We start from the raw sequence: 18,507 nt of genomic DNA, 5'->3' as shown, positions 1-18,507 counted from the left end.
TTCTGAGAAATAAACATACCAGTCCATCCAGTGTCGTGTAGCTTGAATGTGCCTTAGTTTTATTTGAAATAATTCATTCCGTAGATGGGGCAAGATCAGCATTCATTGCTTTGTAAAGGCAACAGTGAGAACTGGAGCAGTCTTTGTGATGCAGGTGCCCGTTCAGTGTTACTAGGAGAGGGGGTCCATTACTCCAATTCAGCAGTAATGAAGGAACAGCAATTTATATTTTGGACAAATTTTGAGATTCCTATGTACCTGCTGGGCCGGCTGGTGGTGTAGTGACATCAGCACTGGACTCTGAGGCAGAAGGTCCTGAGTTCAAACCCAGCCGGGTCCCAACCTGGGCAGCAGCACTATCTGTGCTGAAGAAAGACCTGGCAATCTACTTCCGTATCTTCCCATGAAAACCTAATGGTCCATGAGGTCATGAAGAGTCGGACTCAATTAAACGATTGAAAAACAACAAATGTACCTGCTGTCACTAATCATCTCAGTGATGGAAATTATATATTTAAGAAGCATAAATTTATTATAAATATATTGCCATGGTAATTTTGCTGAGGTGCTACAGTGAGTGCTATAAGTAGGATATACTGCTTATATCAAATAAAGGCTGATGTTTTGATTTTGATGGGTGAGGACATGCCACTGTTAATCTCCATTACATTGAATCGGCAAAATATTAAGGGTCACACAGAAGTAATTCACTATTGTCTTGCACTGTTACATCTTGTGCATGACTCAGTATGTCTTCCTTAGTGAAGAGATTAACCTCATTGGACTTATGTTGACAATTAAAAGACTGTAGGCCAGAATAGAAATGCCATTCCAGCAACAGGGACCAATAGTGGAGAGCACTGATGTGAAGTCTAATTTATCTTGCATTGACTGTCTGATTCTCTGGCTGAAAAATTCCACTAACATTCCTTCAGCAGCTTAATTTTTGACGAGTATTCTTTGGAATCTCCACTGGTCAACAATTTGATGGATGAGTTCTCAATATTCATGATAATACCAAATATTGTCCTAATGAAGAACCACTCACCTTTTACCAGAGGTGCTCCATAATGGGAACACTTATGTCCTATTGCACAATATTCTCCCCTCTCTTTAATCAGCAGGGCTTTGCCACAGGCCACATCCACCTCTCGCATCCTATGGGTCCAAAGCACACAATTTAGGCACAATCCATTCTTCACACAGTTTTACCTGCATCTCTCTTGCCCATGCCAGGGAACCAACTCTACTTTTACACTAATCCATAATGTCATCTGGTGACTGATTGAGCAAAGCAGTATTACACAGGCCTCAGTAGTATGCAGGTAACTTGTTTAAATTCCTCACTCCTCATCAGTTCTGTAAGTTCCTCCAGTCCTCTAACCCATTGAGATCTCCGAATTTTTGCAGCTCTGGCATCTTATGCTCTCTTAATTGTGCACATCAATATCACTCCAACCTTGTGCCCAATCTAACCCCACCTGTAGTCTTTCCACTTCTGTGTAGAAGAAATCAACTAACCCAACTTAAGATTCCAAACCATCTCGGGTATTTAATTCAGTTCTACTGGGTAAACTTATTTGTTGAGATCAAAGCTATTATGGTGGGTTAGTCAGCTTTGAAGAAGTGTGGAAGATTTGCAGTACTGTAATATTCCTGCTGATGTCACTGTTAGCATGTATGCCATCTTGCTGATTGCTGCTTCAATAATTCAAACCTCATCCTACACAACACAATTTTAATCCATAACCTAGGTTTGAGTAAGGAGGGAAAACTGCCATTATCAGCTTTTTACACGTTTTCCTTACTATGCACATTTCACAAACAAAGGCAAACCGTTCATTGATGTACACTTACTTTGTTTTTATTTATTATTTATTTATTTTTATTGAGCTACAGTGTGGAATAGGTCCTTCCAGCCCTTCGAGATGCACCACCCAGCAACCCGTGATTTAATCCTAGCCTAATCATGGGACCATTTACAATGACCAACTAACCTACCAAACGGTACGGCTTTAGACTGTGGGAAGAAACCACATCTCCTGGAGGAAGCCCACGCGGTCACATGGAGAATGTACAAACTCCTTACAGGCAGGGGGCAGGATTATAGGGATTTTCAACAAACGCCTCATCCCAGTAATAATTTAGCTCAATCAATACACCAATTCCAAAAATTCTTCTAAGGTCACCACTCCAAGGTCCTCTAAAATGAGCAATCCAGTCACATTCTTTATCATATCAGCAACACTGGAGGTCTCAGTACTACTCTGATCCATGAAATGTGAATTTGACAAGAGACTGTTCTATTGTAGGCAATAACCAATGGTGCCTTCCCTACAGCAGTTAATGAGAACTGTATAAAAGCAAGAACTATAATTACAATCTTACTCTTCTGCTTCATTCACTTTTTCAGTCTCCTGGTACGATCACAGGTTCATTCAGTCATTCTTATTTCAGTGACTGCTCATGAATTGAAACTTACTGTCCGTTCTGAAGCTCGTTCACGTGGCACACAGCCACCTCCACCATGTCCTTTGGATTTTGATAGAGATCAACAGTGACAGGCCGCTCCTCCATGTGCTTCATGCTGCCATTGGCCTTGCACATGGCCATGGAGCTGACTCTGCCATTGGGTGAAAAGCTTTCTTTCTCCTTCTCCTTGTCAGGGACTAGCACTTCAACTTTCACTTCAACTGAAAGATAGAAACAGCCACAAAAATGTTTCGACTAGATGAAGATCCAACATTAAATATTAATACAGGTAATGCACATTGGTTCTTGAAAACACTTTAGTAATATTTCAGTAAATAAGTAAGTTCATGAAATGGAATTTATGGCACAATACACTTGTGAGGGATCACTTTGATTTGGCCCACCTCATGCTATTTTCCAAGCCAATTATAAATACATCAAAATGCTATCAGGTACTTGCCTAAAACTACTACTGCTCATAAAAGAGGAAAATAACACTTGGTTAGAAAGCAGTAGCTTCTCAACCAATATGGCAGGACTACTCCAGCTCATGCAGGCTATTGTTCAACTGTTTTGCATTTTCCTTTTCACGGGCATCCTGACACATCCCAATCAGCTTCATCCAGTTGGAGACTCCTTCTAACTTTGCTAAATTGCCTTGGTTCAGGGAACATCTGATAAAAGTTCACATAGCTTTTAAAATATTCAGCCATAAACTATGTTCTTGAATTCTGTTCACAATCATTGAGAAATACAGAACCAAGACCTTCAGCCCCCTGAGCACAAGTCAACTATCAAAGAGCTACTTAAATTAATCCATATTAATCCCATTTATTTTTCTTTCCACTTCCATATCATCTCTAGCGGCTGTGCTATAGTGCTGCCCTCTGAGCCTGTTATGCTTAGTGACATCACATTCTCTTGTAAGCCAGGATCACTGCAAAGGAAATGGAGTACAAAAGAAAGGAAGTTATTCTTCACTTGTACAAGGTCTTGGTCGGATTTAATTTATAGTGCTGCATTCAGCTTCAGGCACTAAGATAAATCTCAGGCACAATCTATTTGCTCAGAAGGCTGTCTGTGCTACCTCACCAGAAATATTTCATGGCCTTAGGAGTCAGGATTTGGGACTTACCTTGCAAAGCTTGACTATAAAAGGCTGGGAGTGATCGAACTGAAGCATTTCAAATGCAATGAAGATTATATATATATATATATATATATATGGAGGAACTATTTCTACTGATGAGCACAAATCACTGACGATCAACACTGGCGCACCTCAGGGGTGTGTGCTTAACCCACTGCTCTACTCTCTGTATACACATGACTGTGTGGCTAGGCATAGCTCAAATACCATCTACAAATTTGCTGACGATACAACCATTGTTGGTAGAATCTGAAGTGGTGACGAGAGGGCGTACAGGGGTGAAATATGCCAACTAGTGGAGTGGTGCCACAGCAACAACATGGCACTCAACATCAGTAAGACAAAAGAGCTGATTGTGGACTTCAGGAAAGGTAAGATGAAGGAACACATACCAATCCTCATAGAGGGATCAGAAGTGGAGAGAGTGAGCAGCTTCAAGTTCCTGGGTGTCAAGATCTCTGAGGATCTAACCTGATCCCAATATATCGATGTAGTTATAAAGAAGGCAAGGTAGTGGCTATACTTCATTAGGAGATTGAAGCGATTTGGCATGTCAACAGATACACTCAAAAACTTCTATAGTTGTACCGTGGAGAGCATTCTGACAGGCTGCATCACTGTCTGGTATGGAGGGGCTACTGTACAGAAGGTTGTAAATCTGGTCAGCTCCATCTTGGGCACTAGCCTACAAAGTACCCAGGACATCTTCAGGGAGCGGTGTCTCAGAAAGGCAGTGTCCATTATTAAAGACCTCCAGCACCCAGGGCATGCCCTTTTCTCACTGTTACCATCAGGTAGGAGATACAGAAGCCTGAAGGCACACACTCAGTGATTCAGGAACAGCTTCTTTTCCTCTGCCATCCGATTCCTGAATGGACTTTGAAGCTTTGGACACTACCTCACTTTTTTTAATATACTGTATTTCTGTTTTTGCACATTTTTAATCATCTATTCAGTATACATAATTGATTTACTTGTTTATTTATTATGTTTTATTTTATTTGTTATTATTATTATTTTCTCTGTGAGATTATGTATTGCATTGAACTCCTGCTGCTAAGTTAACAAATTTCATGTCACATGCCGGTGATAATAAACCTGATTCTGATTCTGAAATAACCTTGAAGTTAGAACACTCAGGAATTAAATCAGGAAGAAACTATTCACAAGGAATGGTTAAATAAATGTATTTTATTCCCCTAAAGGTAAAGGATGCTAAACTAATTAAAGCTTTTGAAAGTGAGATAGCTCAGTAAGAGTTCTGTTAGCCAACAATATCAAGACCAAGGTGAGTGAATGGGATTGAAGTACAGATCAGTTTTAATCTGATTTAATGGTAGAGCAGACCTAAAAGACAGAATTGCTCATTCCACAAACACAAGAGATTCTGCAGATGATGGAAATCTTGAGCATCACACATAAAATGCTAGAGGAACTCAGCAAGTCAGGCAATATTTATGGTCGGGAACAGTTGACATTTTGAGCTGAGACACTTCATCGGGACTAGAAAGGATGTGGTGTGGGGGGTGCAGAAGCTTGAGAGATCTGGAGATAGATTGGAGTGCTGAAAAAGTTACAAGGATAGGATTAAAGCCATGGTGCATTAAAATGAACATGAATATCCCTCCCTTTCTCCATGGTCCACTCTCCTCTCCTACCGGATTGCTTTTTCTTCAGCTCTTTACCTTTTCTATCACCTCCTGCCTTCTCACTTCATTTCCCCTATCCCACCCACCTACCTTCCCTTTTACCAGGCTTAATCAATCATCTTCTTGCTTGTCCTCCTTCCCTCTCCCTCCACCTCCTTATTTTGGCTTCTTCCCCCTTCCTTTTCAGTCCTGATGAAGGGTGTTGGCCTTAAACATCAATGCTTTATTCCTTTCCACAGATGCTGCCTGACCTGCTGAGTTCCTCCAGCATTTTGTGTGTGTTACTCTGAATTTCCATCATATGCAAAATCTCTTGCATCTATGAATATTTTAAGCAATTACTTGGAGTAAAGTGAGGACAAGGCCACTGCTTTAAAGATGATGCAGCAAATGTTAGAAACAACAATGATCAGGATATATTTCAGTTTGAGGAGAATGAAGAGTAGAATTAACTCTGGGCAATGTCACACCAATGGACATTGGAAGAAAATGATTATTAGTCAACAAATCAAGTAATGCCCCAGTTGTAGAGACTGCTTGGGGTAGAGTTCTAGATTATCACTATCCTTTATATCAAAAAAATATTATTCATAGAAATCTACAGCGCATTACAGGCCCTTCGGCCCACAATGTTGTGCTGACCATGTAACCTACTCTAGAAACTGCCTAGAATTTCCCTACCGCCTAGCCCTTATTATTCTGCACTTTCAATGACTTGAACATTAAGACTTTGACCCTTGTTCATGTCAGCAACCAGGGATAATAGTTTCTATCCCTCTACCCAAGAAACTCCTTCATCATCTTAGCATTTCGACCAGATCACCCTGTCTTCTATACTCCAAGGTAAATAAACCTCGCCTTTGCAACTGATGTTCAAAGAGTAACCATTTTTAACTCCAACCTGATTCTGGAGAACTTTCATAACATTTTTACAGAAGCCTGAGGGGTGGGTGACCAAAGAATAGCAAAGTAAATGTAGTAAAATTGAAACTTAATGCAACTGCAGCATCAGGTTCATGTGTTCACAGTACAACTCCCTTCAGATGAATTCTGACATTCCAGAGACATGGGTATTAATGGGAATGTGCATTTGGTTGACCCTGAGACATTTCAGTGTAATCTAAATGAAACGTTAATCTGATTAAATTATTTAGTTGGATTGATAAGGAGAAGCTATTTCCTCTCAAAACATTGCAGCAAATAGATCATAACCATAAACCAGGTGTATGTAGGGTGAGGCAAGGTGAAGGAGTTACGGTGTAGGCAGGTCGTTCCATCTGCAATATCCTGGGCTTTACTCTGATGTCCTCAGAGCTGTGCCAGTTTTCGTAAACAACCAAGTCAAATCCAGAATTTTCTAAAATGGTCAGTCTGTTTCACTCTGTTGCATTGCCTGTCACTAGACTGCGATTAGACTATTATCAGTTATCACTCATGAGGCTGAAATCGGAAACAGTTTGTGCAAGAGTCCATGAGTTGAAGTTGAAAAGTGTAAATATTATTACCCACCCATACATTGTAAATTTTAAACACAAGAGATTCTGCAGATGCTGGAAATCCAGAGTAACATATATAAAATACTGGAGGAACTCAGCAGGTCAGGCAGCATCTATGGAAATGAATAAAACAGTCGATGTTTAGGGCCAACTAGAAAGGAAGGGGGAGACGCCACAATATGACATAGCTTTAAATCCAAGTTAAATGATGTAACAGAATTGCGGACTAATGCTGCAAAATGACTGCAGGCCCTTCAAACCCTGTGACTTTGCTCTCTCGTTATATTTTCTAATTAAAATTTTGCACTGTAGGAGATTACACTGGCTGTAATTCTGATAGTCAGCAGATTTGCTGCTCTGTGAGGCACAGCAAGTTCCTGCCTACACAGTTCTAAAGCTAGGAAACATAGCTTTCATCATTTTAAACATCTTTGTTGTAAACTCATAATTTCTATTCTAACGTAATTACATGCGAGCATTAATATTTCCATAATGCAGTCTGTTTCCTAGTGAATTTATATTGAAGCTTATCCAGCGCCTCCAACAACTTCTTCAATCCCACAATTGTTCAAAGCCTGATTCATAATGAATTAACTTTGCATCTTAATTTTTAAGCTCTTTGCTTTCTACTCCAACAGTTTATTCCAGTAGGTTTTTTTTCAGCCTTACCTAATTGGTATGTGGCATTGTATATCATGTGAACCATATCCATCTCTTTATCCCTTTCAATTAGGATTTATTACTTTTACCATCATCAAAAGTGTACAAGCTGCAACTTCTGACACTCAATTCCAGTGTCCTAGAATTATTATTGCAGTTTAATCTGGGTCTTAGAGAGTCATAGTGTACTACAGCCTAGAATAGGCCCTTCAGCCCATCTAGTCCATGCCAAATTATTATTCTGCCTAGTTCCATTGACCTGAATCTGGACCATAGCCCTCTCATCCAAACTTCTCTTAAATGTTGAAATTGAATGCACATCCACCAGTTTCAGTGACATCTTGTTTCACAAACTCACCAACTTCTGAGTCAAGATGTTCCCACTCATGTTCCCCTTAAATATTTTACCATTCACCCTTAACCCACAACCTCTAGTTCTAGTCTCACCTGATCCCAGTGGAAAAAGCCTGTTTGCATTTACCTTATAGATATCTCTCATAATTTTGTACATCTTTATAAATTCTCCCCCCTATTCAACATTTCCCTATAACTCAGGTCCTCAAATCTGGCAATATCCTTGTAAATGTTCTCTGTACTTTTTTAATCTCATTGATAGCTTCTTTCTGAACCTGAATTATTTCTAAAAAAAATATCAGTGATGGTAACCATAGTTTCATGACATCCAAAAAGTATAAGGTTGAAAGACTTAAAAAAAAAATTAATCCAAGTATTAATTGATATATCCTTCTGGGTTTAACAGGTCCCAGTTATTTTTGAAAGCCAAACAAAATTTTGGGACATGTAAGCCTCAAGTCCCTCCGTGATTACTCTTTCAGAGCATCTTACATTTATGTTATCAACTGAAAGAACTATCTTTTAAGTCACTTAAAACAAAAATCCCTTACTATCAACCACACCAAAAACCTGACTCTACTCCCATGAGGCTTGTTTTGAAAGGGATCTGCTTAATAACCGAGTGTTTAATGGCTTGCTTATGAATTCTGGGATGTGGAAAAGGAAATCAGGTGCATTCTGGATCACAAACCTTTCACCTCACTTCCAAAGTAATGGCATTAGTTTATCCCATTCCTCATCAAGTGTAATATGAATACTCACAAGCTCAGTGAGCCAGTGCAAAGCCATCTATCTCACCGGTCATAATCACCAAGAACTTCTTTCAGTGTGGCATAATTGATCAACTTATTTAAATACTGATGAATCGTTATAACCATCTGTTAACTGCTTAATATCATTTTCAACCTTGAAGGAAGTCTGTTGGAAAGGACAGTTAAGATAATTATTTCAGAGGTGATGGACTTTATTTAGTGTAAAATTAATGCTCCAATATTGTTTTATTTTCTGCAAAACCCAAACAGCTTTGTACAACGGCCCACTGCAGCAGTATGATCAATATACTTACAGATGTCACGATAGCAAAGAAAGTTGTCTAGGCTTACAGTATAATATGGAACTTAATACTGACAAGTGCAAGGTGATACATTTTGGTCATGGAAACAATGGTTGGATATACACAGTAAATGGTAGGGAGTAGTCATGGACACAGGGCACTTGGGGTACATCCATAAAACCCTGAAAGTGGCAGCAGGGGTGGAGAGGTTGATGAAGAAGATACAAGGGACATATATTTTCATCAGCTATGGCACTGAATACAAGGGCTGAGACATCACTTAGAGCTTTACAAAACTTGGTCCATGCCAACCTTGGAATATTATGTGCAGTTCTGGTCACTTTCTCAGAAAAATATGGTTGACTTGGAGAGGGTGAAGACAAAATTTACCATGATGTTGCCTGGGTTGGAATACTCAGTCAGGAGAGATTAGATAGTCTAAGTTTGTTTTCCTTTATGACAGAGGCAGAGGAAGACCTGGTAGAAGTATACAAAATTACAGAATCTTTTTGCCATGATATGGGCATTTAAGGCAAGAAGCCATAGGTTTAGGGTGAAAAATAAGAGCTTTAGAGTGGATCTGAGGGAGTGTATTTCCACACAGTGGTGAGAATCTAGAATGTGCTATTTGAGAAGGTAGATGCAGAAACTCGCAATATTTAAGAAGCATCTGAACAAGGACCTGAATCACGAAGACATGGAAGGCAATGGACATAATGCAAGCAAGTGGGATTAAGTATAGTGGGGTAATGGTCAACGCTGACATGCTAAACTGAAGGACCTGTTTGAATGCTGCACATTTCTATGACTCTAAATCTTACTTTGCCCAACTTTCCTTATAAAGGAGCATCATGTAACATTTTTGCTTTTGACTAATACCACTTGTTCCTTTCACACCTCACTTAAAAGGCATTAACATAATAGAAACATGGTGCCATTTCAGTCTGTCCACAATCTGAACTGCTGAGGCAATATAGTTCATTTAAACAAACTATCACTGCTTAAAACTGACGGAAACAACACCAATTGTGGTCGGAAGCATCGCGTAGGATACCTCGGAGGAAGCGCAGGTGCAAAGTGGGGTTACAAGTGTGTTTAAGAAAACAGGGTTTTAAACTTCCTATACCAATTACCTTGCTGGCAAACGTGCAGTCTCTGGTGAATAAAATCAATGATCTCAGAGCTAGGCTGCTGAATCAGAGGGACATTAGGGCCGCAGGTGTCCCTTGTTTCACGGAATCCCAGTTAACCCTTTCCGTACCGGGTGCAACAATTCAGATCGACAGGTTTACTATACACCGTCAGGATAGAGCTACAGAGTCTCTCAAAAGCAGAGGAGTATGCCTCATGATCAACTCTTCATGGTGTACAAATGTATCAGTGCTGCCCCAATTCTGTTCACTAGACCTGGAATATCTCGCAGTTAAGTGCCGTCCTTTTTACCTACTATGGGAGTTCTCCCGGGTCATTTTGGTAGAGGTGTACATTGCACCTCAGGCCAAAGTCAAACAGGCTTTAGATGATCTGAGCAATGGGATCAACATGCATGAAACAGCGCACCCTAACACCTTCACCATCGTTTTGGGAGATTTTAACCAGGCTAGTCTGAAAAGAATCACTAAGCAATTACCATCAACAGATCACTTGCAATAGCAGAGGAAACAACACACTGGACCATTGTTACACCACCATCAAGAATGCCTACTGTGCTATTCCACGCCCTCACTTCGGGAAGTCTGATCACCTGGCTGTACTTTTACACCCTGAGTATAGGCAGAGACTGAAGACTGCAGCACCAGCAGTGAGGACCAAGAAGGTTTGGACAAGGGAAGCACAGGAGCGCTTTGAATTGGTGGATTGGACTGTATTCAGGGATTCATCTTTGAACCTGGATGAGCATGCTGCAGTTGTTACCGACTTCATTAAAACCTGTGTGGATGAGTGTGGCCTACAAAGACTTACTGTACATTCCCAAACCAAAAGCCGTGGATGAACCAGGAGGTACGTCGTCTGCTGAAGACTGGATCTGTGGCATTCAAGTCTGGCAACCCAGGCCTGTACCAGAAAACCAGGTATGATTTGCGGAGGGCTATCTCAAGGGTGAAGAGATAATTTCAAATGAGGTTGGAGGCGACATCAGATGCACAACAACTCTGGCAGGGTTTGCAAGACATTACTTCCTACAAAGCGAAACCCAATAGCATGAATGGCAGTGATGCTTCACTACCAGACGAACTCAATGCCTTGTATGCCTGCTTTGAAAGGGAGAACATAACTACAGCTGTGAAGATCCCTACTGCACCTGATGACCCTGTGATCTCTGTCTCAGAGGCCGATATTAGGCTGTATTTAAAGAGAGTGAACCCTCACAAGGCAGAAGGTCCTGATGGAGTACTTGGTAAGGCTCTGAAAACCTGTGCCAACCAACTAGCGGGAGTATTCAAGGGCATTTTCAACCTCTCACTGCTACAGGTGGAAGATTCCATTTGCTTCAAAATGGCAACGATTATACCACTGCCTCAGAAGAATAATGTGAGCTGTCTTAATGACTATCGCCCGGTAGCACTCACATCGACAGTGATGAAATGCTTTGAGAGGTTGGTCATGACTAGACTGAACTCCTGCCTCAGCAAGGACCTGGACTCACTGCAATTTGCCTATCACCACAATAGGTCAAAAGCAGATGCAATCTCAATGGCTCTCCATGCGGCTTTAGACCACCTGGACAACACAATCCCAATGTCAGGATGCTGTTCATCGACTATAGCTCAGCATTTAATACCATCATTCCCACAATCCTGATTGAGAAGTTACACAACCTGGGCCTCTGTACCTCCCTGTGCAATTGGATCCTCGACTTCCTAACTGGAAGGCCACATTCTGTGCAGACTGGTGATAACATATAATCCTCGCTGACGATCAACACAACTCAGGGGTGTATGCTTCGCCCACTGCCTTATTCTCTCTACACCCATGACGGTGTGGGTAAGCATAACTCAAATACCATCTATAAATTTGCTGATTATACAACCATGGTTGCTAGAATCTCAGGTGGTGACAAGAGGGCGTACAGGAGTGAGATATGCCAACTAGTGGAATGGTGCCACAGCAACAACCTGGCACTCAACGTCAGTAAGACGAAAGAGCTGATTGTGGACTTCAGGAAGAGTAAGATGAAGGAACACATACCAATCCTCATAGAGGGATCAGAAGTGGAGAGAGTGAGCAGCTTCAAGTTCCTGGGTGTCAAGATCTCTGAGGATCTAACCTGGTCCCAAAGTATTGATGCAGTTATAAAGAAGGCAAGACAGAGACTATACTTCATTAGGAGTTTGAAGAAATTCGGCATGTCGACAAATACACTCAAAAACTTCTATAGTTGTACCATGGAGAGTATTCTGACAGGCTGCATCACTGTCTGGTATGGAGGGGCTACTGCACAGGACCGAAAGAAGCTGCAGAGGGTTGTAAATCTACACAGCTCCATCTTCGGCACTAGCCTACAAAGTATCCAGGACATCTTCAGGAAGCAGTGTCTCAGAAAGGCAGCATCTATTATTTAGAACCTCCAGCACCCAGGGCATGCCCTTTTCTCACTGTTACCATCAGGTAGGAGGTACAGAAGCCTGAAGGCACACACTCAGTGATTCAAGAACAGCTTCTTCCCCTCTGCCATCCGATTCCTAAATGGATATTGAACCCTTGAACACTACCTCACTTTTTAAATATATATTATTTCTGTTTTTTTACACAATTTTTAATCTATTCAATATATGTATACAGTAATTGACTTATTTATTATTATTATTCTATATTATGTATTGCATTGAACTGCTGCTGCTAAGTTAACAAATTTCATATGCCCGTGATAATAAACCTGATTCTGATTCTGACTCTGAAATCTCTGGTCACGTGGCGATCTTATAGACAGTCAAATTATCTTAATTTCAGACTCCTGAGCAGGAATATGTCTGTTTGGGAGACTGAGGAGGTGCTAACACATGGATTACCATGCAAGAATGTGGCAGAAACGTAGCTGGTAGGTAAGCAGGGCTTTAAGGAAATATTTTGATATTGGATTTGTTACATTGGACACAGATAAGAATAATGCACCAATTTATTATGATATACAATGTTTTGAATTTCTATAGAGGAGCTCCCCAAGTATCTTACTGGAAATCAGGCCGAAATTCTGAAACATAGAAACATAGAAAATAGGTGCAGGAGTAGGCCATTCGGCCCTTCGAGCCTGCACCGCCATTTATTATGATCATGGCTGATCATCCAACTCAGAACCCTGCCCCAGCCTTCCCTCCATACCCCCTGATCCCCGTAGCCACAAGAGCCATATCTAACTCCCTCTTAAATATAGCCAATGAACTGGCCTCAACTGTTTCCTGTGGCAGAGAATTCCACAGATTCACCACTCTCTGTGTGAAGAAGTTTTTCCTAATCTCAGTCCTAAAAGGCTTCCCCCTTATCCTCAAACTGTGACCCCTCATTCTGGACTTCCCCAACATCAGGAACAATCTTCCTGCATCTAGTCTGTCCAATCCCTTTAGGATTTTATACGTTTCAATCAGATCCCCCCTCAATCTTCTAAATTCCAACGAGTACAAGCCTAGTTCATCCAGTCTTTCTTCATATGAGAGTCCTGCCATCCCAGGAATCAATCTGGTGAACCTTCTTTGTACTCCCTCTATGGCAAGGATGTCTTTCCTCAGATTAGGGGACCAAAACTGCACACAATACTCCAGGTGTGGTCTCACCAAGGCCCTGTACAACTGCAGTAGTACCTCCCTGCTCCTGTACTCGAATCCTCTCGCTATAAATGCCAGCATACCATTTGCCTTTTTCACCGCCTGCTGTACCTGCATACCCACTTTCAATGACTGGTGTATAATGACACCCAGGTCTCGTTGCACCTCCCCTTTTCCTAATTGGCCACCATTCAGATAATAATCTGTTTTCCTATTTTTGCCACCAAAGTGGATAACTTCACATTTATCCACATTAAATTGCATCTGCCATGAATTTGCCCACTCACCCAACCTATCCAAGTCACCCTGCATCCTCTTAGCATCCTCCTCACAGCTTACACTGCCGCCCAGCTTCGTGTCATCTGCAAACTTGGAGATGCTGCATTTAATTCCTACTGGCAAATTCACATAGTACATTTAGCAACCCACGATACAAGCCCCAAATGATAATCCTCCACTATAAACAGCATGCTCAGATGTTCCCCTTATTGCATTCAAAGCTCAAAGTAAATTTATTGTCTAAGAACGTATATGTCACTGTATACTATCTGGAGATTAAGTTTCTTGTAGGCATTCACAGTAAAACAAGATACAATAGAATCAATGAGAAACTACATATAAGCAGGACTGACAAGAAACTAATGTGTAAAAGACAAAACCACAAATAATCAATCAATAAATAAACAATGCTGAGAACATGAGTTGTAGAGTCTTTGAAAGTGAGTCCATAGGTTGTGGAATCAGTTCAAAGTTGAGGTGAGTGAAATTATCCATGCTGGTTCAGGTGATTGTAGGGTAATAACTGTTCCTGAATCTGGTGGTGTGGGACCTCAGACTCCTGTACCTCCCACCTGATGGCTAAAGCAAGAAGAAAGCGTGGCCTGGATGATACGGATTCTCGATGGTGAATGCTGCTTTCTTGTGGCAGTGTTCATTGAAGATGGTTAACTTACCCAATAATACATCTACAATAAAACAAATCAGCTAGCAGCCACTTTCCAGCAAATGGGTGCTGAGAATGAAGGCTTGGAAATTGCTGGATCACTTCATATCAATTACGTATGGGAGAGCTAGGCACCTTGACTCTATTCATGTTAAATCAACTTCACTGCAATTTAATTTCTCAGCAATTAGACTCAAACAGCAAATGAGGTAATTTCTATTGTTGAATTAAGGCTTTATCTATTTGCAAAACGTTATTCTATTTCCCACTTAAACACATAAACCAACATATTTACTTTTTTAAAGATATATTATCAAAAAATGTCACACGATTGTGCTAAGTAATCAATTGCAAGTATTGGCAATGATGATTTCTACGCTTATGTCCACAATGATTTTAATTTAGTTTCCTGACATTTCTGAGATTAGTAACATTAGCCAGCAATGATGTCAGCTGTGTCTACTACTCATGCAAAAAGTATACAAATATTAAACATAGATACGGTGGAGAGAAATGAACTATTTCCATCAATTTCAATGATTACAAAAAACTATTATCAATATTATGACTAACTCAATTATAAATTTTGATTAAATTCAACAGCTCATTTTACAATTAAAACTACAGGCAGGTAGGGAAGGGAGATTAGAAGCTCTCTCTAACGGTGAGAGAACATTTTATTTTCCAAATAGGATTACATAGCAATAGCATTGGAAGCTGTGGTGGAAATTTGATGCAACTCAGGGATAGAAAAGAATTTCAAAACCTCGGTCATTTGTTGTGAACAGCGATGAAAAAGATTTTAAATTCCTCAGAGCTCTGCTCTTACCATAGTTCACTCATAATTCCTGAAAGTACACTGAAACCTGAGTGGCAATAATGGTAGAATTTGAAAGAATAATTACCTGGTTTTGGCTTTGAGAAGCATCCTCCCATGATTGGGCAAAAGAAAAAAAGTTGATGATTTACCACAGAAACTCAAAAAAACCCACAATATTTTGCTGTGACTGATGAGCAGGTGTTTCACACCACAAAGACTTGTCTTCTTCAGAGGAATGGCAGCTGTGCAATGGCTGTCATTGAAGAGCAGGTGGTTATTAAAGGTGAGAGCCCGAAGAAATCCATGACAACGCAGATCGATCTATGCTGAGCCAAAGGGCATTCAATCATCAATATCTAAAACAACAAAAACAATGAAGGAATCATTACGTGTGCTTTAAGTCATAACGCATAATAACTATGATGAAACTAATGTTCATTTCCTCATACTTCAGTCTTATTTCACAAATTGCTTTTTTTTAAACTTAATCATAGTCATTAAAAGAAACGTGCATATAAACAGAGACACAACAGATGATGAAGGGTCTCAGCCTGAAACATCGACTATTATTTCCCTCCATAGATGCTTCCTGACCTGCTAAACTCCCCCAGCATTTTGCATGAGTGTTGCTCATCTATATAAACAATGCCGTATATGATCTTGGGACAATCCAAACTGATATAGCCAATAAACTACTTTCAAATACCTTGTTGTAAAAAGATGACAGTTATGTGCACACAGCAGCCTCCAAATGCTACATCTTTAAATGCTTTAGAGAAGATGATGACAATGAGCCAGCTTCTCAAATCACTGCAGTCCTTACATAATGATATTGGGTACAGTGTTCCAGAATTTAGATCTAGTGATGATACAAAAAATAGTAGGATATTTCCAAGTCAGGAACTTAGAGGGGAACCTATAGTTGATGGTGCTCCCTTACACTTCAAGATCTTGCTGAAGTATTCCTGTTGATATCAATATTGATTTGGGGCTAGCTGTAGGAGCAGTATAGCTCTAACCATTTCAGCAAGTCCAGCTTACTGACCATTGCCAACTCCATACTCAAGGAAAGGAGCCTTCATTTACCAAAAACCGACAGCATGGTTCTTACATTTGAAGTTCCTGCTTTTGTGCAACTTGTACAAACATCATTAGGACCTTCGATAAAAATGTGTTGATGCCAGAAAAAAAGATGTGCACTGATATCAAAGCTTACACCAGACACGTTAAGGCATTTAAGAGACAGTGCCAAAATTGTTTTGCAACTTCATTCAAATCCGCTGGCAGGATAAGTGAAGCAGTATCAGTGTCTTCTCCCAAGCCAACATCCCAGGGTTACAGCCAAAGGGCTCTAAAGTGGGCTCCAAAGGGCAGACCACATGATTTGCAGCCAACACTGTGTTTTGTCCCAGCAAGAGGATACCAGGTAGACAAAGGAAAAATGGCCAAGCCATTGAGTTTGTTTGTTTGTTTGTTTATTTATTTAGCAATACAGTGCAGAGTAGGCCCTTCATGCCATGCTGCCCCAGCCTCAATTAATCCTAACCTAACCATAAGACAATGTACAATGACCAATTAACCCTAACCCAATCATAGGACAATGTACAATGACCAATTAACCCTCACCCAATCATAGGACAATGGACAATGTACAATGACCAATTAACCCTAACCCAATCATAGGACAATGGACAATGACCAATTAACCCTCACCCAATCATAGGACAATGTACAATGACCAATTAACTAACCAGTATGTCTTTGGACTGTGAGAGGAAACCAGAGCACCCAGTGAACACCCAAGCATTCCATGGGGAGGATGTACCAAGACTCCTTACAGGATGGCATTAGATTTGAACTCTGAAATCCAGAATGCCCCAAGCTGTAATACCATTGTACTAAATGCTACACTTCCATGACCAAAGTCCACTAGATTAAAACAAAGGTTGAAAGGTTCCTAACTAGTTAGGGTATGAAAGATTAGGGGGAGAAGGCAGGAGAATGGAGTTGAGAGGAATAATAGATCAGCCATGATTGAATGGTATAGCACACTTGATGGACTGAATGGACTTATTCTCCTCCTGTGTCGCATGGTCCAAATATTTCCAAAGCCTTCTTAAAAAGGCGTAATGTCCCTAGTGACTAGCAGGATTCACGGGGCTATGCCACTCAAAACAGAGATTAAGGAGAAGAAACAATTACTTAAGGACAAAATATGGCAGATGATGTAGGTTTTCACAGGGATCAGTGCTAGAACAATATCTGTTCACAACTGATAGAAATGATTGAGATTGAAAATCTGCTAAAAATGACTTTCAACACTCTTCAATGAATCATGGCTGGTCCCTTGACTTGATGACAATAGTAAGGTATTGGCTACATAGAGCCACAAGACAAGTGATTTTAGTGAATTACCTTTCAGTCTACCAATGGTCTCCCACAGATTCCTGGTTTTGAATTGCTTAATCAGTTTTGAGTCTCTCTTTTAGTATAACACAACACAATGGAATTTCCCAAAAGGAAAATGGAACTTTGTCCCCACAAGCAGTGTGTGGTAGTCACTACTCCAAAGCTACCATCGACACAAGTCTTTACAATGGGTAGACTGGTGAGATGAAGTTTATCTTCTGTGTTGGTTCACTTACGTCCAGCCAAGGAAGCAACAATTTATTTCAGGATTTGACCAGTTTGGTTAAAGTTGATGCTACTGAGCAGTCTCAGTGATGGACACCGAAACCCCCCAACTACTGTAGCTCTGTTTCCATAGTAATCACAGTGCTTCTAGGTTTTGTGTAACAGGGACAATATTGATTTAAAAGCTTTTACATCTTTGGATTACAAATTGGTTATTTTCATATTGAAGAATTTTTGAATGCCTCCAATAATCATGTTATCTATTAATAGATTTGCCAAGTTTACCAGACAGTTTCTATACCATTTCACAGATGTCAGTCTTACATAAGTTCAGAACCTTGGTAACTGCTTCAAATTTTCCTCTTTCAAACATTGAATTGAAATTGATCTTCTTATGATTTCTATGAGGTAAATGTTTACATAACATTATTAATAAAATCAAACTCATTACTCAATGCTAGATTTAATTTGACGAGTCCCTTTTCTAATTCAAGAACACAATTGTCGCAGAAAGC

At 40.3% G+C, this 18,507-nt stretch overlaps 1 protein-coding gene across 3 annotated transcripts in view; it reads right to left on the bottom strand.

Moving 5' to 3' along the window:
* The window catches only part of LOC140190982 (apoptosis-inducing factor 3), a 108,383-nt gene that overhangs the window by 54,287 nt on the left and 35,589 nt on the right, over positions 1–18,507 (bottom strand). For all 3 annotated transcript variants that reach the window (XM_072248008.1, XM_072248010.1, XM_072248009.1), the window contains 3 exons: positions 15,444–15,714; positions 2,483–2,693; positions 1,049–1,158 (listed from right to left, as the gene is read on the bottom strand). In XM_072248008.1, the coding sequence (XP_072104109.1) occupies positions 1,049–1,158; positions 2,483–2,693; positions 15,444–15,474 (352 nt within the window). In that variant the 5' untranslated portion in view covers positions 15,475–15,714. The remainder of the gene's footprint in view (positions 1–1,048; positions 1,159–2,482; positions 2,694–15,443; positions 15,715–18,507) is intronic.

Source organism: Mobula birostris, chromosome 31 (genome assembly GCF_030028105.1).
Source record: "Mobula birostris isolate sMobBir1 chromosome 31, sMobBir1.hap1, whole genome shotgun sequence".
Lineage (NCBI taxonomy): Eukaryota > Metazoa > Chordata > Chondrichthyes > Myliobatiformes > Myliobatidae > Mobula > Mobula birostris.
The sequence above is the reverse complement of the archived record's forward strand: the minus strand, read 5'-3'. Positions and strand labels throughout refer to the sequence as shown.